The sequence below is a fragment of the Polypterus senegalus genome, chromosome 1 (genome assembly GCF_016835505.1).
Source record: "Polypterus senegalus isolate Bchr_013 chromosome 1, ASM1683550v1, whole genome shotgun sequence".
Classification (NCBI taxonomy): domain Eukaryota; kingdom Metazoa; phylum Chordata; class Cladistia; order Polypteriformes; family Polypteridae; genus Polypterus; species Polypterus senegalus.
The window spans coordinates 33,053,548-33,075,589 of NC_053154.1; the positions used below are offsets into that span (position 1 = coordinate 33,053,548).

Genomic DNA, 22,042 nt, shown 5'->3' on the forward strand with positions numbered 1-22,042 from the left:
ATAAATATTGCACTAACAGCTTTATAAGAGAAAAATGAATGAAACTCACTCACCTTTTTCAATCTTTTTACAGTTTTATTTGATTTCCTTGTCTATTGTATTCTTCCAAATTGCACCCACCTCAGATGGCATAAGCTCCAGCTCGCAGAAACCCCAAATTGGATTAATCAGGTCTGAGAAGGTTGTGTTAAAAAAGGCTGTAATTGAACAGCGAGAGCCCAATTAAAAAGACTTCTGTTTTCATTTAAAACTGAATGATCCATTAAGTTTCTGATTTCTTTTTGCCACTAGTTTATCATCGGAAAAAAAAGAACTAAATTAAGATTCCATATTGCAGGACAATAAAATGTGAATAGTTCCAATGGGGTGTGGGCAAACATATTTTTACAGGCACTTCAAACATTCATAAAGGAGGATGATTTTTTTTTTCTTTTTTGGATTAGGCAGATTGCTTTAAAGTGAAAATGGGCAAACCCAAAAAGTGTCCTCTTCAAGTACAGCGAAATGCAATCTGAATCTGAACAGCATTTATGAAAATTTTCCTGTAATAAAGGAAACCTCAAGCATCTTTTTATTTGTGTGTTATGTGTAAACGTGAAGGAAAATACAAAACCACATCAATTTATATCTTAACAGCTTTGAAGAGAAAATGTCAGTTTATTAAGAGTCAAAAGGAGATTTTATTTTCCTCGATATGTATAGATTAAATACTAGAGTTTCACGCTGGGCCTCACAGCTCCAAGGACTTCTTGTCTTTTCACTATATGTGAGGAGTTTGCTTGTTCACCAGTTTTGCTGGCGGGCACACCAATTTCCTCCACAACCCTAAAATATTCGGTTTGGGCTAATGGGCAGCTCAGAATTGGCTAGTTATGAGCAAGTGTGTCCTCTGATGCATGGGCATCCTGTCCAAAGTCAGTTCCTGGTTAATGCCTTGTGCCCAGTGCTGCAACCACATCATACTGTATTAGAATAAATTTAAAAAAATAGTTACTTAAAATGCCTGAAGTAAAAATAAGCTTCCTAGCTTCTTTATTCTTAGTTGTCACACATATTGTTACAAGTGATTAAAAAAATTCCATATACCCCAGATTTTGCTTTTAGAAAAAAGGGAAAATGCATCATCGATATACAGTAATTAAAATTGTAATACTATCTGTCTATCTTTTAGTGTTTTTCCTGCTTCATTTAATATTGTTTATCTGTTTTGCAAAGTAATGACCTCTTTTCAACCCTAAGATCACATCTCATCTGTTTGTCAATAATGCAAAAGTAGTTATACTGATTTTCACAAGATTTTGTATTAAGGTTGTTGTTTGTCCTTCAGCAAGGCTGGTTGGTTGCAATTGGGGCCGCAAAAAAAACAAAAATCACTCAAAAACGGCTGAGTTGAAATACATCCATATTACTGTTGCTACAACTCAACATCCAGACTTTAAGGACTAAAGAAAATTCCAGTGAGAAACGGCTGTAATAGGTGTGGCTAGTGCAAAACCAGAACCATTCTATCACACTAAAACAGTTCAGCTGATGGTAATGAATGAGCCGACATCCTGCTGTTTCTCATGAGTAACTGAGTATGGCACGTTCTTAGGAAAGCTGTAGAAAGAAGCAGTTCATATTTGTACCCAAAAATAAAAAAAAAATGATCATAAAATATTCCAAATATCCCAGCTTTAGATGTAAAGTTAAGTCCACAATGCCATTACAATTTTTTTTTATATTTAAAGTGTCTTGAAATGAGGAAACATGATACCAGGATAACATTTTTGTATTTTTTTGAAGACAGGGAACAAGAAACACCTTAAGATAATGACAACAATGGGTATGTTTATAATTCCAAGAATACTTCCAAAAATGCTTATACAACATCAGAGAAATTAACTGTTATCAGAGAGGTAGTGCAGATGGCAAATGAGACACTTGCATATCACTCAGCAATGACAAAAGGTTCAACCTTTAAAAACCACAAATATTTGCTTTCTTACCTTAACCCATTACACAAATATACTCAGGCAATGGCATACTATGTACACATCTTAATCCAATTCAGAGTCTTGGGGGAGCTTATCCCAGCAGGACATGGCACAAAGTAACAACTAACCTTAAATCTGACTCCAGTTCATCAGAGAAGACACATCTACTCTCACACTCAGCTAATTTAGAATCACATGTTAGTTTAAGGCAGACATCTTTTGGGGGAGGAAAACTGAAGCAGATGAAGAAATGCCCACTTGGTCACAACCAACCATGGGATTCAAACCCAGGGCATTGGATCCATGAGGTAGAAATGAAATGCACTACACCATGCTAGTGGGATAAAACTCATTAAACTACAGTAAATGGACAAAAATGTATTATCTGTGTATGCTATATAGATTGATAATTAGCAAACACTTGATTTTTTGATACTATACCTAACTATTTTTTTCTTTTTCTTTTTGTAGTCAATGAATTCATAGGGGAAAACCTCAACTCATTTCCTGAGACAAGCCTTGAATCAAGAGAACTCTAAGCTACCTTATTTAGCTACATTTCTGGCAGCTTTTTCGTGAACATTTGAACTAAAGAGGTGTGAACAGTAATTATTAACAAGTGTTATCCTGCAATATTCCATGTCTAACAAACAACGCATTTTTCCTTGGCCAATACATCAGACTCTTAGTGGAATCTTTCTTGCTATCAGTTGCACAAGGTTCTCAGGAATAGCTTTCAAAATATTTTGTTTTACCATGTGACAAGTGATGGATTGGCACCCCATCCAAATTGGCTATTTCCTTGTACCCATGTTGGTGAGAAGAATCTGAATGGAATTAAGTGGGTTAGACAATGGATGGATGGATAGATTGTTTTTATAGTATAACCTAAGATCTACTGGTATGTCTTTAGTAGAAAGAAAAGTCATCGTAGCAGAACTGACCTCTTACTATTGGATATGTCTACATAATGAGTTTGAATTCTGACCTGGTCTCCATCTGTGTCAATTTACACATTTTTCTCTCCTGTAGCCTAAAGATTTGCTGGTTAGGCTAATTGGCGACTCCTAATTGATTGTTCTAGTGACTGTGCATTGCAATGGATTGCCACTGGGTCTAATGCTGCAAATGATCTAAAGTTAAACCCTACTTATGTCCTGATCTTAAGTCTGCACATGCACGATACAATTGATATATGCACAACTGAGACAATTTGACCATAAAACAATTCTTGTATTTTTTTAATATATTTTTAACAAATCTAAAATTTTCTGAACAAAAATAGCACTTTTTACAAACAAAAAATAAAAGGGACATTATGCTTAAACAATATAATGCACTTGTGAGACCACATCTGGAGTACTTTGTACAGATCTGGTCACCATACTACAAGAAAGACATAACAGCACTTGAAGCTGTGCAGAGGAGAACAATTAGATATGCCCTGAACTTAAAAACATGTCCTACTCGGACAGACTCGAAGACACTTAAACTGGTTTACTGTCAAGCAAAGGAGGCTAAATCCTAATCCAGGTTTTCAAACTTCTTAAAGGCATTGACAAAGTAGAACCTTGCCAAATTCTTTGAACTTTTCAGTGAATACCATTTGCAAGGACTCCAGCAAAAATCAAGGGGAAGTGCATTTAAGACAGAGCCAAGAAGCACTTCTTTATTCGGAGTTATGGGAATCTGGAACAAACTACTAACACATGTGTTTGAAGCAAAAACCTTGACATTCTTTAAGTACTATCTAGATGAGATACTGGGACAGCTTAGCTACTAGCTAAACAAAGAAGCCCAATGGACTGAACAGAGAAATGAATAATAATTTAGCTTAACACGGTTCAGAATTCCAGAGTACACAGGCTCCAGCCATAATTCTGTTCCAATAATCCATTTTCCAATTTGGTTATCCAGTTGAACCATTTCTTGATGCTCTTGTAATAAAAGCCTCACATGCAATTTCTCAAAAGAGAATAGTGGCATTCAGAAGCAGAGGTGTAATTTACATGAAAGCCAGCATTAGCCAGACATGCAATTATAAGGTCTGCATGTATGTTATGCTTACAGTTGCCACAAGAGAGCCATATATCAGGTTCACTCTAAAGTTCAACTTTAACTTCAAGTTAATTGGCATGTGCACACTATACTATCAAATTCTTGCTTGCATGTGTACCAAAAAGGATTATCTGAACTGCTACATTTAAAGGTAAAATGGCACTTAAATGACACCCCAAGTACTACCAATACCAATATCAATAACCAGGAAGCTCTAAAGCTGGTTTGCTCCCCATTAGAAATCACTGCAGCACTCAAGGTCTTGTAAAACTGAATCAAAAGCCTATACTTTGAATAGTCACTTTTGGAAAACTAGTAACATCCTATTATTTTGAATATTTATGTATTTTATATCACTGTGTGTTATATACTCACTCACACATACACACACACACACACATTCATATACAAAAGTTCTCCACATGTTTTAAAATTGGACAGCGCATATTCCAGGCAGTAAGTAACCCATAACAAATTTTGTCATTTTCATCAACAAAAAATAGCTAACATATAGAAACCATGCATGAAAAACTAAACACACCATTAATGCTTCCATCACTTGAAAATGTTATTTGAGCCATGTGCTATTAATTATGAGACCCTGATTATTTGATGATCAAGGAGTGTTAACACCTCAATATAAAAACAGAACTTTGGCCAAAATGCAAAACAAATAAAGACACAGGAGCATTTGAAGCTGTGCAGAGCCAAGTGCCTCCCCAGGACCTAAGGACATGTACTATTATGAATGGCTCAGAGAATTAAATCCATTTAGTTTGAGTAGAAGTAACTGATTGGGAACATATTCCAGGTCTTCAAAATTCTCAAAGGGGTCAATACAATAAAGCAGATCAAGCCACATTCTTTTGACAAAATAGTTAATCATTTATAAGAAGGGCCCTTAAGACTAAAACCAGGAAGCAGTTTTTTTACTTAAAGAGATGTACATCTGGAACAAACCACCAAGTCATTCAGCTGAAGTGGAAACCTTGTCAAACTTTAAAGAGCATCTAAGATGAGATACTGGAACAGCTTAGCTATTAGCTGAACAATTTAGCTCGATGGACTGAGAGGTCTCCTTTGAATTGTCAAATTTCTTATGGCAGTTCAGTCTGCAACATTCAGGTTTGGTGGAACTCCATGCTAAGGAGAAAGACATTGGCAGATGTCTCAGTGAAGAAACTGTTAACATTCAATAGTCTGAGAGAAGTTAAAAAAAACTAGCAAACCAAGTCTTAATTCTATACTAAAATGGTGTATTATGGCTTGCAAATCAAGAACAATCAAGAAAGCGGACAATATTCCTAGGAATAAAGTTTGAAAAAATTCACTCCAAGGATCAGACAGCATGATATTTTGAAACTGGAAAGAACCAAAAAGCCACTGTCAACATGGAAAAGTTACAATTTATGACTTTACCATTAGAAAACGTATAGCTGTCATAGCCAAAAAAAAGCAGCAAAAACTCTTACTCCACATCAGAATTAGCCATAAGATTTTGGAATAATGTCTTCTGGCCAGACAGAGGTAAAGCAGAGTTTCTTGGTTACCATGAAGTTCACTGTGTTTGGCAAAAAAAAAGAAAGAAAAAATGTGAAAAGGTAATGATATGGAGTTGTTTTGTAGAGCCCCAGGGCCTGGGCACCCTAATATGAACTCCTTTTTAAAATCTGATTATCGAGCTCATCTGTCTGATAACCAAAGCTTGGCCAGAATCATACTATGGGACAGGACAATAATAGTGACCATACCAGCAAATCCACAACTGAATAGCAGAAAAGGAAAACAATTAGTTTTGGAAAGGTGAAGTCAAAGAGTAGGCCTCAACTTCATTCAAATGCTGTGGTGGAACCTTCAGAGAACTGTGCATAAATGAATACCCTCAAATGTTAAAGAAGTTGAAGAAGAATTGAAAGGAGAAGTAGCACAAAATTCTTCTAATACAATGCAAGAGTCAGAGAAACCCACACAGCAAACAAGTCAATTGCTGATAAAATCAGTTCTACAAGGTACTAAACTGAGGCTTTACCTGCTTTTTCACACAAGCCTTCTGTAATGTAACACTGGATAGGACTCCAGTCTTTATCATGGTACCACCACATCTTACATGGCTAATTTGGGATATTTGGTCAACCAAAGCTGCATGTTTCAGGGAGGAAAAACAGAGGGTCCAGAGAAAAATAAATCAATACAGACAGTAACAAGATAAAAGGTGCAGCATTCAACTTAAGACCACTAGTAATAATAATATGTAATCACAAATTCAAATCTGCAGTGTGTTGTCTGTCACCTGAGGTTAGCTTTATCAAATTTGAGTACTAGTTCAGAAAGAAATTTCTCTAAGTCACATAAAGCTTCACATTTTTTAACTTATACCTACAAATTTATCCCATTATTACTTTAGATAGCAGAAATAAATTACTATCGTCCATGTGATTCCACATACTGTATGTTTCATTATATTTTAGTTGGGGGGATTAACATTTGACATACATATCCCCCAATGTGTCCGTGTTCTAACTTGAATAAGCCAGTGTATGTTCACAGCTAAACTGGAGTCCTAGAAGGTTTGTCAGTTCATTGCTAGACACATTCAACTATGCTTATTTCATGTACACCTTACCCGAGCCAACCCCGTTGTTTAAATCAAGTCACACCAGCTTCATGTGCTTTATAAAATAGTCAGTTTACCATATGCCACATGCAATCTTCAAGCATTTTTGTTTATTTTGTTAAACCTGCTTTGTCAAATCCTTCAATTTTCTCTCCCTCTTCCTTTCATGTTATATATGGTTCATTCATAATACAGTACTTTTCTTAGAAAGACTGTGGTTTTAGCCTGCTTTTTACTGCCAAAGCAACCAAATTTTCCACTTTAACATTATATTTGTGCCTAGTGGCATGAGAGCATTCCCATTTCTTGCATGATAAAACTGACTTGTTGACATTTACCGAGGTCATTTAATGAGTATTAGATGAACTGTTGAAAGCAAATGTGCAAAAAATGTCAACAGGGTGGCTTTGTTTATGATTTACATGTGAATCATAAGGAAAGCACATTTACTTGTAACATTTTAAAATGTAGGTTGGTTTTGGCTGTATTTGATTTTATCTTTTTTCCTATTTTTCTAAGGAGATCAATTTACACATTGTAAATTTGCTGTTGACAGAATATGCGGAACAGTCATATGCAAAAACATGTTTTCAAAATCTGTTTATGCTTTCAAGTCTGAGTATTTAAGTAATCTGTAAAATATAAAGAGGTCCTGATTTTTGTAGTGCTTGGACAAAGTTGAATTTTATTATATTCAGGTTAAACTAAACAGTTCATAAAAAATAAATAAAAAATAAGTCTAGTAAAGCATGAAGCATTTTCAGGGTCTAAATCCATTTATTTTATTTTTAAATTATTATTGTAAAAGGCTGGAAAAAAGTCTTTAGCATACTTTTGAAACATTGTTTGAATTTAAAAATGAAATATAAATCTAATTTTGAATAATATATCTAAAAATTCAAAATGACTCATCATTGATTGGCCAGACAAAAAACTTGAAGGATGTTTGGCTATAGGTGGATTAAGTTTTAAAACAATTGACTTAATGCATACAGTTTGGACACTACTAATACCATTGACCAGCATTAAATTCATATTCTGGTTCATGTTGTCTTTCTCCTATAAGCAAAAACACTAAAGGGTTTATTAACTACAGACTGATCACATCAAACATAAACATATCTCTTTTTTCTTTTTTTAGTTGGGCTATTGACATTTGTCACAACACAATTTTAATTTACACTTGTTCTCAGTAAAACAAGCAAACATAACACATTCAATAGTTTCACACATTTCACAAAAAGCACATCAACATAAAGAGTCATTGTCTAACCTGCTTAGTCCTGAACAGGTTCACAAGGGGTGCTGGACCCTAGCCCAGCTAGCATTTGGAGGCAAGGCAGAAGCAAAACATGGACAGGGCGACATGACAAACAAATATACACCCCAACCACACACTAGGGCCATTTGATTACCACCAACTCATCTAACCTGCAAGTCTTTGGAATGTGAAAGGAAACCAGAGCACCCAGAGGAAACTCACACAGACACAGGGAGAACATGCAACCTCCACACACAGAGGACCTGGATGTGAACCCCAATCTACATACTGTGAGGCGGCAGCACTACCACTGCACCAGCGTGCCACCCAAAATGCAATAAAATGACTCCGCATTCCTCATTATTGCTTATCAGGCAGGTTCCACAGTCACATGTGACAGCTAAGTTTTGTGAAAGTCCAAAACCAAGTGACATTGAATATCACCTACCAAAGCTACCCAACTGGTAGGACAAATGGCACAGACAGCCAAATCAACACTGCCCCTCAGTAGTCACTGAATAGCATAACTAATCTAGACATTTCTAGAAACACATGAATACCCAAAGGAGCATTTGTCTTCATCAATTTCATATCATGTTGTGTGTCTATCTCTCACCTCTCTCCAGAGGTCTACAACAAGCTTTTTATTAGATGAAATTAAGACCCAAACTGTATTATATGTAGAGATTCCTAATTAGGTCAAGACACATGGAAGTCTGATTTTCTATAACAACAGATTTTATTGTACTGTATTTGATTTTTCATTGTGAAAAATCACCTTTTCCTTTTGCAAATATATGCTAACACAGCTCCTGATTAAAGTCCATAAGTGACGTTTATTTGTGAACTGGCCCGTATCATGGATATTAGAACCCTGTCAACATAGACTAAGCATTCATAGTTGGTATAGGTTGCTTATAAAGACCAGAAACCAAATTAGCTGCCAAAGATCACAACTACTGGATCCCTGAATCTTTGGAAATAAGTTAAAAAAAAGAAAATAGTTATCAAAAAAGCAAATGTTAAAAATTGTATGGGCAATAATGAAAATGCACTGTACTCTAAGCTTAAAATATTATAATATTTCTCAAAAAAGAATACCTTTGCATAAAGTTAGGATTATTTCTGTCTCAACGCTGTATTCCAGTAGACATACTCAGGCAACTGATTTTTATTCTGTGGTTCTAACTTCTTCTTCTTCTTCTTCTTCTTTCAGCTGCTCCCATTAGGGGTTGTCACAGCTTCATTGTCTTTATCTTCTTCCATATCTTTCTGTCATCTGCATCTTGTTCTGTTACACCCATCACCTGCATGTCCTCTCTCACCACATCCATAAACCTTCCCTTAGGCCTTCCTCTTTTCCTCTTCCCTGACAGCTCTATCCTTAGCATCTTTTTCCAAATATACCCAGCATCTCTCCTCTGCACATGTCCAAACCAACACAATCTCTCCTCTCTGACTTTGTCTTCCAACTGTCCAACTTGAGCCGGCCCTCTAATATCCTCATTTCTAATCCTATCCATCTTCGTCACACCCAGTACAAATCTTAGCATCTTTAACTCTGCTACCTCCAGCTCTGTCACCTGCTTTCTGGTCAGTGCCACCGTCTCCAACCCATATAACATAGCTGGTCTCACTACCGTCCTGTAGACCTTCCCTTTCACTCTTGCTGATACCCATCTGTCACAAATCACTTCTGACACACTTCTCCAGCCATTCCACCCTGCCTGCACTCTCTTTTTCACCTCTCATCCACAATCCCCATTACTCTGTACTGTTGATCCCAAGTATTTAAACTCAACCTTCGCCAACTCTACTCCCTGCATCCTCATCACTCCCTCTCATTTACACACATGTATTCTGGATTGTTCCTACTGACCTTCATTCCTCTAGAGCATATCTCCACCTCTCCGGGGTCTCCTCAACCTGCTCCCTACGATCGCTACAGACTGCAGACCTCACCACTATCACACTTCCCTCGTACATATCCTGTACAACTCTTATGTACTTTTCTGCCACTCCCGACTTCCTCATACAATACCATAGCTCCTCTTGAGGCACCCTTTCATATGCTTTCTCCAGGTCCACAAAGACGCAATGCAACTCCTTCTGGCCTTCTCCAAACTTCTCCATCAACATCCTCAAAAAAACATTGCATTTGTGGTGCTCTTTCTTGGCATGAAACCATACTGCTGCTCACTAATCATCACCTCACTTCTTAACCTAGCTTCCACTACTCTTTCCCATAATTTCATGTTGTGGCTCATCCATTTTATTCCCATGTAGTTACTGCAGTCCTGCACACCCCCCTTTTTCTTAAATATCAGCACCAGTACACTTCTCCACTCCTCAGGCATCCTCTCACTTTCCAAGATTCCATTAAACAATCTGGTTAAAAACTCCACTACCATCTCTCCTAAACACCTCCATGCTTCCATGGGTATGTCATCTGGACCAACGGCCTTTCCATTTTTCATCCTCTTCATAGCTGTCCTTACTTCCTCCTTGCTAATCCATTGCACTTCCTGATTCACTATCTCCACATCATCCAACCTCTTTTCTCTCTCGTTCTCATCATTCATCATCCTCTCCAAGTACTCTTTCCATCTGCTCAACACACTCTCCTCGCTTCTGAGTACATTTTCATCTTTATCCTTTATCACCCTAACCTGCTGCACATCTTTCCCAGCTCGGTCCATCTGTCTAGCCAATCGGTACAGGTCCTTTTCTCCCTCCTTAGTGTCCAACCTCTCATATAACTCATCATATGCTTTTTCCTTAGCCTTCGCCACCTCTCTCTTCACCTTAAACCTTATCTCCTTGTACTCTTGTCTACTTTCTGCATCTATCTGACTAGCCCACTTCTTTTTTGCCACCCTCTTCCTCTGCATACTCTCCTATATTTCCTCATTCCACCACCAGGTTTCCTTTTCCTCCTTCCAGATGTTACACCAAGCACCCTTCTTGCTGCCACCCTTAGCACATCTGCAGTAGTTTCCCAGCTGTTTAGTAACTCTTCACTGCCACCCAGTGCCTCTCTCGCCTCTTCCCTAAACTCAGCCTTGCAGTCTTCCTTTTTCAACTTCCACCATTTGATCCTTGGCTCTGCCCTCACTCTCTTCCTCTTCTTGATCTCCGTCATCCTACAGACCACCACCCTATGCTGCTTAACCACACTTTCCCCTGCCACCACTTTGCAGTCTTCAGTCTCCTTCAGATCATCTCTTCTGCACAGGATGTAATCTACCTGTGTGCATTTTCCTCTATTCTTGTACGTAACCCTATGTTCCTCCCTCTTCTTAAAATACATCTTCAGCACAGCCATGTCCATCCTTTTGGCAAAATCCACTATCCTCTGACTTTCTTCATTCCTCTCCTTAACACCATACCTACCCATCACCTCCACTGTTCCCTTCACCAACATGCCCACTGAAATCCGCTCCAATCACCACTTTCTTTCCCTTGGGTAGACTGTTCATCACTTCATCCAACTCACTCCAAAAATCTTCTCTCTCACCCATTGCACACCCAACTTGCGGTGCATATGCTCTAACAACATTCATCATCACACTTCGAATTTCCAGCTTCATAATCACTACTCTGCCTGGCACTCTTTTCACCTCCAAAACACTCTCGACATACTGTTCCTTCAGTAACTCCTACCCCATTTCTCCTCCTATTCACACCATGATAGAACAATTTGAATCCATCTCCAATCCACCTGGCCTTAATCCCCTTCCATTTAGTCTCTTGCACACACAATATATCAACCTTCCTTCTCTCCATCATATCTACTAACTCTTTCCCCTTACCAGTCATACTGCCAACATTCAAAGTTCCTACCCTCAGTTCCACCCTCTTTACTTTCCTCCTCTTTTCCTGGAAATTTGTATTGTTGTCCGCATAAGTGCAAGGTCATTGTCTGAAGTCTTGGAGATGATCGACAGGAGTATTGTGAACATTTTAAAACAGACATATGTATACTGTACATCCTGTACATTAGAATGGGGTCAAGGAGTGGTCTACGATTTTAAATATTTGTAGGATAGGCTCAATTAACATAGTTAGCATACTATCTAACAAAATATTTCATTTTTGATTTTTGTGTCTCATTTAAATAACTGTATATTATTTCTCACTTTAAATCCTGAATTTGAACATTTATTATGACACAGTAAAAGGTTTACTTTAATTTTACATTAACAAATAATTCTTTGAGTAATACAAATATTTCTATACATGAATTTCATTTTCCCAGATTCTGTTTTTAAAACATACCTTTAACCTAAAATGCAATCTTCTATTTAGATTAAACCCTGGCTCAAAATTTATTAGAGAGCATAAGTTTTATACTTTGCTGGAGAAATAGGGAACTGGACACTGTACAGAGCAGAATAGTCTTTACCAAAATTCAGTATTTTACTATTAAAACTGACACAGTCAAGATTTATTTCAAGGTTTTTTTTAATACAATACTTAGTAAATGCTGATACTGGCTTTGTGTTTAAAGGTACATTATGTTAATTTCAAAAACCAAACTGTCCCACTATTATATTTTCGAAATATACAGCACATGAAGGATTAAGTGTTAACATAGCAACACATTATTGCAAGTTAATCATTTTTAACTACTACCTCACAGATCTTCAGCCCGTGGGACTCTAAATTACTTATCTATAAGTGAATGTGAGTGTTTAACAGTGTGCCCTGGGAGAAACTTACATTCTCTCCGGTGTTGTTCCCTGCCTTGTATACGATCATGTAATGACAGAATCCAGCTATTTGAAACACTGGATAACAGGAGTCAGACGATCAATAGACGAATAAAATGCAATGGTCCAAGAAACTACCCAGAATCCAGTTAAAGACCTCTGGCAGGAAAAAAAAAACTAGAAAGCACAATGGAATTCCACGAATGTGGTGGTGAAAAGTTGACTTACGGTATAGGTTCGAAATAGTTCTGCATAATTAGAGGTATTGCTTAAGAAACCCACACAGATGTTTCTTAAATGCATATGTAAACGTGGGATGTGATTATTAGCATATCTTTGTCTGGTTATTTTGTTTGAATCCCTAAAAAAAAAGAGCAGTGCATTTACTGATTGAAGTGTCACTCACATCTGTTTCTAGGAAAATGGTCGCCATTATCGGAGTGAGAAGTTGGGCTTTCTGGTTTTTTGGGTCCATAATGAATCAATTATGTTTGCATCCATCACTGCAAAAATTTGATCTGATTTCTTTCAGTATGTTATAAAGGGAATAGTGTCTTACAATAATATACAAAGTTATAGCAATTGAGTTGGAACTCTGCTACTTTTGATGTGTTTTCAAAGATTTGAAAATAGATAACAGGTGTTTGGAATGACCTTTTTCTTTGATTTATAAAGAAAATCACACCTGCACATTATCACTTAGTAAAAAAAAAAACAAACGCCTGTCTAGCACAATGGATTAACAGAGGAACTCCAATGACATATCAGATTACATATCTATTAAATAAAAAAATTGAGAGTGAAATCACAAAAAAATATGAAATTCATTTTTATGTCTTTTTCTCAACGAAAAGATTTGAAAGTGTCCACTAACCAGTAAAAATACTACTTTATGCATTTTCTTAGCTGATAGTATTTCAGTCTGTCAGATAGTTGTGAAAAATTTGAATGATACATTTAGTTTCTCGCATATTATTGTTGCCATAAATATAGCAGCTAGGTATGTAGACTATCACATTAGTATTTGTGTATAGTATGATACCCCTTAAACATAAATGGAACAGGAGGTGTAGACAAGCGTATCCATATTTTGATGACACACTATGATGTGACAGCATTTTCCTGGAGTAAGCTTTGCATAGGTACTTATACAGTATGTGTGTGTGTGTCTAAAAGTTTTTTTTGTTTGTTTTGTTTTGTTTATGACTGTCAGAAAAGTCAGAGATGGCATTCTTCTTGTGAACTGCCAACTTTCTAAAAATAGCTTAGGCTCTGAATCAAAGGCCATTCCCTTTTAGCTGTAAAAACCACTAAACATACATAATAATTGCACGACATTTCATTATTCATGTTTTATGTATTTTAAATTATTGGATTTTTTTGGCTTATGTTTATATGTATAAAACTCTTGAAATTCAGGCAGCAGCAATGCATGGTTTTATGTGATATAAGAGGTATGTTTTTATTACCACAATAATTTCTAAATAAATTGTTATCTCAAAGCAATATGAATGGGTCATGAGTTGTCCTGTAACCACACTGCATTTTTACATATCCACAATTAAATACTGCAGTAATTCATATAAAACAAATTTTATCCTAGTGATTACTGTGTAAAACAAGTAAACATCAAGTGTGATGAAGAATTAAAGACAGCTTGCACACTTGGATGACTGCCCTGCACCCCTGCCTGCAAGCAAGACTACCTCCTGCTTTGTAAAACAGTCTAAATATTCTTTTAGACATTTAAGAAAAATATGCTAACCATGTGCTGGCCTTTTTTTTCTCTCTTCTCTGTTCAATGGCTGATGTAGTCTGAAGAGCTAATTAAAAAAAATTCAACTCAGCTCTGCATGAAATGTTGGAACTTGAAGTTACCAAATCATCACAACAACAGAAGATATGAAAAATGCATTGGATATTCAGACATGTCAGTATACAAGTAGTCCTCTAATTACATTTTAGTCCTTTTTAAAAATATCAACATATTGAACATCACAAAAAAAAATGAAAATTTTAAGGAAACATTCTTGAAATTATAACAAAGTATTCCTCGTATCAAATCAAATTATCCTGAGTTGCTTAACAGTTAATAACTATTATTACTGTTATAAAACATAATATAATGCATAATTTAACTAACATATCGGTTGCAGGATGAAGTACTTAAAATAATGGACATTGTTTAAATTATTCTAAACATTGTTAACATAAAGGCCCGGAATTGCTTCAATCTTGTTGATAATGTTGTGAACACTTCATAATTTTTTATATATAAAAGCATTCCCTTTATATATTGCTTACTAGTTAATTACTGGACAGCCCTAAAGTCTCACTTACAGTACATTCTCAAAGAATCTATGGAGTCTAAATTTCAACTATTAACCTAACCTAGCACTGCTAATTGTACAACTACCTCAAATGTTTGGTCAAAAATACAATTTTATTTTCTCACAGACATCCAATTAAGGAGGACTGAGCTTATTCCACCCAGCCATTGAAAGGGTGAAGAAACATAAAAACCAGGTGCCAACAACAGTGACAGCCAATGCTGCCATCTAGTGTTCATATTGCAGCTAGGTAGTGAGTAATGGCAGTTACTCAAGTGTTCCAAATGAAACAAATCCTAAAAGTATTTTTAACATATTTTAGTAATTCTGGCGATTTTCTGAATTTGCTTTACAAATGTATATAAACATACATACTGAAAATCCTTACAATTATTAACAAATATACACATATAGGGGTGTGCAAAAGTATTCAATCCCCTTGAAAGCCAACTTTCTGCATGACAAAAGATTTGTCCACATATTTATCAGTTCAGTATTTTAATGTTAAGTCTTATACTTTAAAAATACATTTCCAAAGTCAAAATAAACCATTTTCTGTAGATATTTAACTGAAGAAGAAAAACTCTAAATTTAGTCAATGTCTGCATAGGAATTTAAACCACAGTGCTCTGGAAACTCTACGTTTACACAAATGACTAATCTTTTGACCATAATTAAACATAATTAAGTACTACTTGCAAGTCCTTTATAAAGCACAGCGGTTTTAATACTAACTTTTAAGTTTTTCTTCTTGTTAAATATCTACATAAAATTGTTTATTTTGACTGCTTCACTGCAGCAGAAGAGTTTGCATTAAAATTACTGAATGGATAAAAATATGTACAAATCTTTTATCATGCAAAAAAAAAAAATTCATATAACTTTCAAGAAGACTAAATACTTTTGCATGTCAGTATGCATACTAAGATACACTGAGTACACACATATACAGTGCTGTCCACTCTTATTGGCATCCATTATAAAAATTAGTAAGAAGGGTTAGAAAAAAAATCACTGCATGCTGAAGAACTGTCACCTTGCACTGAAAAAATGAGAAACATCTGACTTTTAATTGAAACAAATTCATTCAAAGAAAACAAAACCTTAATCAAGAAATACATACTTTGAACAAAAAACACATGTGCCACAATTGTTGGCACCCTTGGAAGTTAATGTGAAACACTGTAACTAAAGCATGTTTCCCATTTAAATTGGACTTTGTTATGCTGATTGGAGTATATAGGAACCTTCCAGCAGAAATCCGTGACTTCCTGATTAACTGGGATACAAAAGTGAGGAGACACAGAGCCAAATTTCCTTAGCCGACCATCATCATAACAAAGAAAAGAGAAGACTCAATCCAAATGAAGGAGAAGTATTTTGCCCTTCATAACTCAGGAAATGGTTATAAAAAAATAGCTACTCACCTGAAAATGCTCATTTCTACAGTTAGGGCAATAATAATAAAAAAAAGTGGTCATCAAATGGAACTGTGACAAACTTGCCTAGAAGAGGACCTAAATTCACTTTACACCCACATACAGTGAGAAGGATGGTAAGAGAAGCAATAATATCTCCAAGGATCACTGTTGGGGAATTGCAAGAAAAAGTAAAATCTTGTGGTTATCAAGTCTCCAGATCCATCAGATGGCATCTCCATGTTAACAGATTATTTGGAAGGTATGCCAGAAAGAAGTATTTTCTGTCAGTTATCCACAAATATAAGCACCTGGAGTTTGTAAAATGTTACATCTTTGAATGGAACCATATTCTATGGTCTGATGAAACAAAAATTGAACTTTTTGGCAGCACGCAAAGTGGGTTTGATGTAAAAAGAAGGATGGCTATAATGGAAAGAACCTTGTCTCAACTGTGAAATATGGTGGAGTTTCTGTGATGTTGTGGGGCTGCTTTTCCTCCAAAGCACCTGGAAACATTGATAGGGTACATGGCATCATGGATTCCATGAAATATCAGGAGATTTTAAATCAAAACCTGGCTGCCTCTGCCAGGTAACTAAAAATGGGTTGTCATTGGATCTTCTAGCAGGATAATGATCTGAAACACATGTCCAAATCAACCCTCCAAAAGGTTAACTGACCACATAATCAAAGTTCTGCCATGGCCATCTCTGTCCCCTGAACTGAACCCTACAGAAAATGTGTGGAGTGAGAGGAGCGTACACAGGAGAAGGCCTAAAACCCTGAATGGATTTGGAGCGATTATGTAAAGAAGAATAGTCTCAACTACTGTATTCTCCAACCTTATAAAAGAGGTGCTGTTATATTCGCAAAGGGAGGTTGTACAAAATAAATGCAGGGCTACTTTTTTGTTAAAAGTATTTATTTCATGATGAGGACTTTGTTTTTCTTTGAAAGGACTTGCTTTAATTAAAAGTCAGATGTTTCTCATTTTTTCAGTGCAAGATGACAGTTCTTCTGCAAACAGTGATTTTTTTCTAACCCTACTTACTAATTTCTAAAAGGGGTGCCAATAATAGTGGAGGGCACTGTATTTTATACTCACATGTTTATAGATATTACAGGGGTAACAGTACATTCTCATACTTGACAGGGTTTGGTGCAAGTCAGAAACCAATGCTTAACATAATGCCATCCATTACTTCTGCATACTTCCAAGCTTACATAGAACTAATTTTGAATTAGCAATTAACCTCTGAGGATAGAGGAGAAAAAAATAAACAACCCAGAGGAAACCCCACAAAGACGGAGAAATAGTACACATAAAAGTATACATTCATAGGTGGATCACCACAACAAGAGGACCAGACAAAATCCACAGCAAAAATGACCAAGCACAGAACTCCAACAGAGAAGGTTGTATATTTGAAGAAACAATGCTGATCTCCCCTTCACATGATACTCAAGGACAGGTTCTTATTCATCCACCAATGTCTCACTTTTCAATATTTTTTTGACGGCTCAGGCCACAGTTCAAGCATATGGCTCTGGAGTTGTGAGGTAGCAGTGCAAACTACTGCTTTACTATACCACCCAAAACTGATAACTCCTTACTGTATATAAACAGATTCTTTTTAAACAGAAAGAGTGCAATACAGCAAAGAACGCTTTTGAAGGTTTATGTACAAATTAGAGTAATTTACTCATGATTAAAGTGCACACTGCAGAGTTTAATTGTATGCAATTTGCATATATTTCGGGCACATCATGTAGAAATGACAACACTTTTTCTACATGATGCCCCCATTTCAGGGCACCATGATGTTTGGGACAGACAATGGTACGAATATTAAAGCAGTCCTATTTAGTTCTTTGTTGCATATCCTTTGCATGCAATGACTGCTTGAAGTCTGGATATCACCTGGTGCTGAGGATGATCTTTGCTGATGCTCTGCCAAGCCTTTTAAGCAGCCATCTTCAGTTCATGCGTGTTTTGGGGGCTTGTCCTGTTTTCTCTTCAGCATATGTAAAACTTCCTCAATTGGATTTAAATCAGGAGACTGGCTTGGACTTTCAAGAAGTTTCCATTTTCTAGCTTTGAAAAACTCCTCTGTTGCCATAACAATATGTCTGGGATACTGTAATTACAGTATCTTGTTGTCGGATGAAGCACCATCTAATGAGTTTTGAACTTGAACAGATATTTCTATACACCTCAGAATGCATTGTGCAACTGCCGTTAGCAGCTACATTATCAATGAAGATAGGTGTGCCATTATCTGTGGCAGCCATACATGCCCAAGCCATAACGCCCTTAGCATCGCATTTAAACGATGAGGTAGTATGCTTTTGATCTTGGGCAGTTCCATTCCATCTCCACACTTTGCTCTTGCCATCACTCTGATACAGGTTCATGTTTTTCTTGTCTGTTCACAAGACCTTTTAAAAAAATTCTGCAGGCTCTTCTAAGTTATTTTTTGCAAACTGTAATCTGGCTATTCTGTTTTACTGGCTAACTAGAGATTTGCATCTTGGAGTGTGAGTCCTGTATTTTTGTTTCATGAAGTGTCCTGCACACAATAGTCTCTGAAACATACACATCTGCTTCCTGAAGACTGTGATGTGTTTCGCTTTACCATAGTGAGGATTCTTCCACCATCAGCAGTGGAGGTCTTCTGTGGCCTACTAGTCCCTTTGCAATTACTGAAGCTACCAGTGCATTCTTTCTTCTTAATGATATTCTAGACAGCTCATTTAGATAATGCTAAAGTTTAATTAATGTCTCTAATGGTTTTACTCTTGTTTTTCAGCCTCATAATGGCTTCTTTAACTTTCATTGGCACAGCTTGTGTCCTCCTGTTGAACAATGGCAACTACAGATGCCAAAGGGTTGAAGCAAGCTGAGGTATCTCATGAAGTAATTAATCACAAACACCTGTGACACCAATTGTCTCAAACATTAAGATGCTGTTAAATGAGGAGATTGTGTATAAACAGTGTTGTCATTTCTACATTCTGTGACTGACATGTAAGAAAATATCCTTAAATCAAAGTCTATAATATGCACTTTAAATCAGGTCTCAATTGTAATTTTAAACTGTGGAACAGAAGGGTAAATCAAGGGAAAATGTGTCTTTGTCCTAAACATTATGAAAGGCACACTATATTTCAACACATTTAAAAACTGTGTTCTTCTTTTATTTATATATATATATATATATATATATATATATATATATATATATATATATATATATATATATATATATATATATATAATATAAAAAACTACACATAAAAATATATGTGCATACATCATTCCATTTTCAACCCTGATTAATCCTGAGTAGGGTCATGGGGGGCTGAAGCCTAGCCCAGCAGTGATAATATATATTGTATGACACATAAGACACAAGCTAAGCATTTTTTTATAGAGCTGTACAGAATGATTTCCATAATTTAAAGCAAAATAAAAAGGTTAGTACCCTCCCCAGTGATCCATGGGAAAGTTTCAAAAAGAAAGTGTGTCCAGCTGGTTCAGGAGCAAAACCAAAATATGATCAACAGAACAATATTGTGTTGAAGTAAGCAAATACTGTGTTGAACTTAATGACTGTTTGTACCTCAAACAAAGATTTAAGAACAGCAAAACTGAGTGACAACTATAAAAAGTCTTACTTGTCTGAATTATTTTATAATATTTTAATATAAATAACTCTTAACAAAACTTTATAATAATACATTATTTATCTTACAGTATCTCACACCTTTTCAGGTGTTGCCTTGAATGTCCAAGCTACCCATATGAAATAAGTGTTATAACTTTGAAAGTCCTCACTTCTTCAATGGAAAGGGCAAAGTGTAGTTAAGGAATTCCTGGTGCAGAAACTTCTATATCACTGTTACTCTTGACAGCTGCCATTGGAAGCCGATCGCCCAAGTCACTACTGCGAGCACAGCGATATAAGTCCCTGCAAAAAAAAATAATTTGAAACTGGTCAAAAGGTAACACAAATAATTAAATTACTACCAAAGTGAAGACCATATAATAAGTTAACAAGGCACAGTTGAATAACAATATATTATATTTATTTACTATTTATTTGATTGAGCTTCTTTATCACACTTTTTCTTAGCTGCCAAATCTTGTTACACAAAGAGTGACACAGAAATGCTAACATGCGAACAAAATGCAGTTTTTCGATTTTTTTTGTTTTAAACTTTTGCTATACTGTATATAGTTAAAGAAAAGTTATTGGAACAGAGTAGAACAGTCCACATATTTTATGCACCCATGTACCCTGTGTGATGTTTTATGCAGATCTGTAAATGTCTGATATTACTATCAATGAAGGAATAATTCTCAAATACATAGGACACTCTTGCTACAATCACTACCCTAAAAAATCAGAATCTATATTAATATGTAAAAATTTGTTTATGGAAACCAACATGTTACTAGTTCCTTTTATCTCCTCCCATTTCAATGGTATGTCATGAGAAATTGAAAGGTAGAACTTTTGTTCAAAATATTTTGGTTATTTCCAAACCTTTTTGGTTTCCTATTATTTTAACTTTTCTGTAATTTGGTGTCTATCGCAACGCAACACTTTTTTCAGAAAAAAAAAAACTTTTTTGTTAAAAAGTGTTGGGTAATAAATGTTGTGGACTTGGCCCGGACACAGACAGGCGGACATGTTGTTCTTCACCACCACACGTTTTACTTACAATATTTACAAGAATAAATGGTCACTCAGACCCAGTTCAATGTGCACACAACACCCCAAACACACAGTCCTGGCCTCACAAATGCCTTTCTTCAGGCCGCCTTCACACCTCTCTCGTGCCTTGTCCTTCTTCCACCTGACTCCAGCCTCGAAATAAGGGAGACGGCACCTTTTATGTCCTCCCGGATGAGCTCCAGGTGGTTCCCGGCATTCCCCTCTTGGCCACGCCCCAGCGTGGCGGAAGTGCCGGCTGTTCTCCCGGCAGCTCTCCAGGTGTCCTCTTATATCTTCCCCCCAGCACTTCCTGGTGTGGCGGAAGTGCTGAGGTCACAAGTCCCCAAGGCATTGGGGCACCTCCTGGCGGTGACCACGGGCCCCTACAGGGTGGGGCTTCCATGCCCTGAACCCGTGGCCCCCAAAGCAACCAGGAAGGTGGCCCCCACGTGATCCCAGATGGGCACATGCCCACTTCCGGTCCTTCAAGGCGTCCCGGCCAGGTCGTGGCCCCTGGCATCCTCGACAATGTATATATCAAATTTGGTTAGAAATGTTTTCTTAAATTCTCAACAAATTCTGAGCAATGGAAAAATTAAAATCATGAGTGAAAACAGTTGCCATGTTCAGTTAAGAATGCTACATTCATATACAGTGTTCTCTTTCATTTAACCAAGCTTTTGTTATGTTAATTTTTGTCTACTGAGCACTGATACTAGCTTCAATACTTATACATCGGGACAATGGAATATAGTCATGTGAAAAAGTAAAGTGTTTCTTTTTTAACATACATGGAAATGTCAAGATAAGATCTTCATTTAAACAGTATATACAGATAAAGGCAATTTATTGCAACATCAACATTTGTAGTCCACTATACAGGGTGAGTCAAAATTATGTTAAACTTTCACAGGCGGAAACAATTTATTCACAAAACATACCTCATATG

General features: G+C 36.4%; 2 protein-coding genes across 4 annotated transcripts in view; one reads left to right on the forward strand and one right to left on the reverse strand.

Annotated features, from left to right (window-relative positions):
- Positions 1-9,169, forward strand: part of nfatc4 (nuclear factor of activated T cells 4) — a 184,966-nt gene extending 175,797 nt beyond the window's left edge. The window contains exon 10 of the mRNA XM_039745718.1: positions 2,448-9,169. Within this exon, the coding sequence (XP_039601652.1) occupies positions 2,448-2,515 (68 nt within the window). The 3' untranslated portion in view covers positions 2,516-9,169. The remainder of the gene's footprint in view (positions 1-2,447) is intronic.
- The window catches only part of mettl17 (methyltransferase like 17), a 57,151-nt gene continuing 35,819 nt past the window's right edge, over positions 711-22,042 (reverse strand). For 2 of the 3 annotated variants that reach the window (XM_039745744.1, XM_039745727.1), the window contains exon 14: positions 20,060-20,343. In XM_039745744.1, the coding sequence (XP_039601678.1) occupies positions 20,238-20,343 (106 nt within the window). In that variant the 3' untranslated portion in view covers positions 20,060-20,237. Of the gene's footprint in view, positions 963-20,059; positions 20,344-22,042 lie in introns of those variants that run through there. The other variant, XM_039745735.1, reaches the window with a different exon arrangement.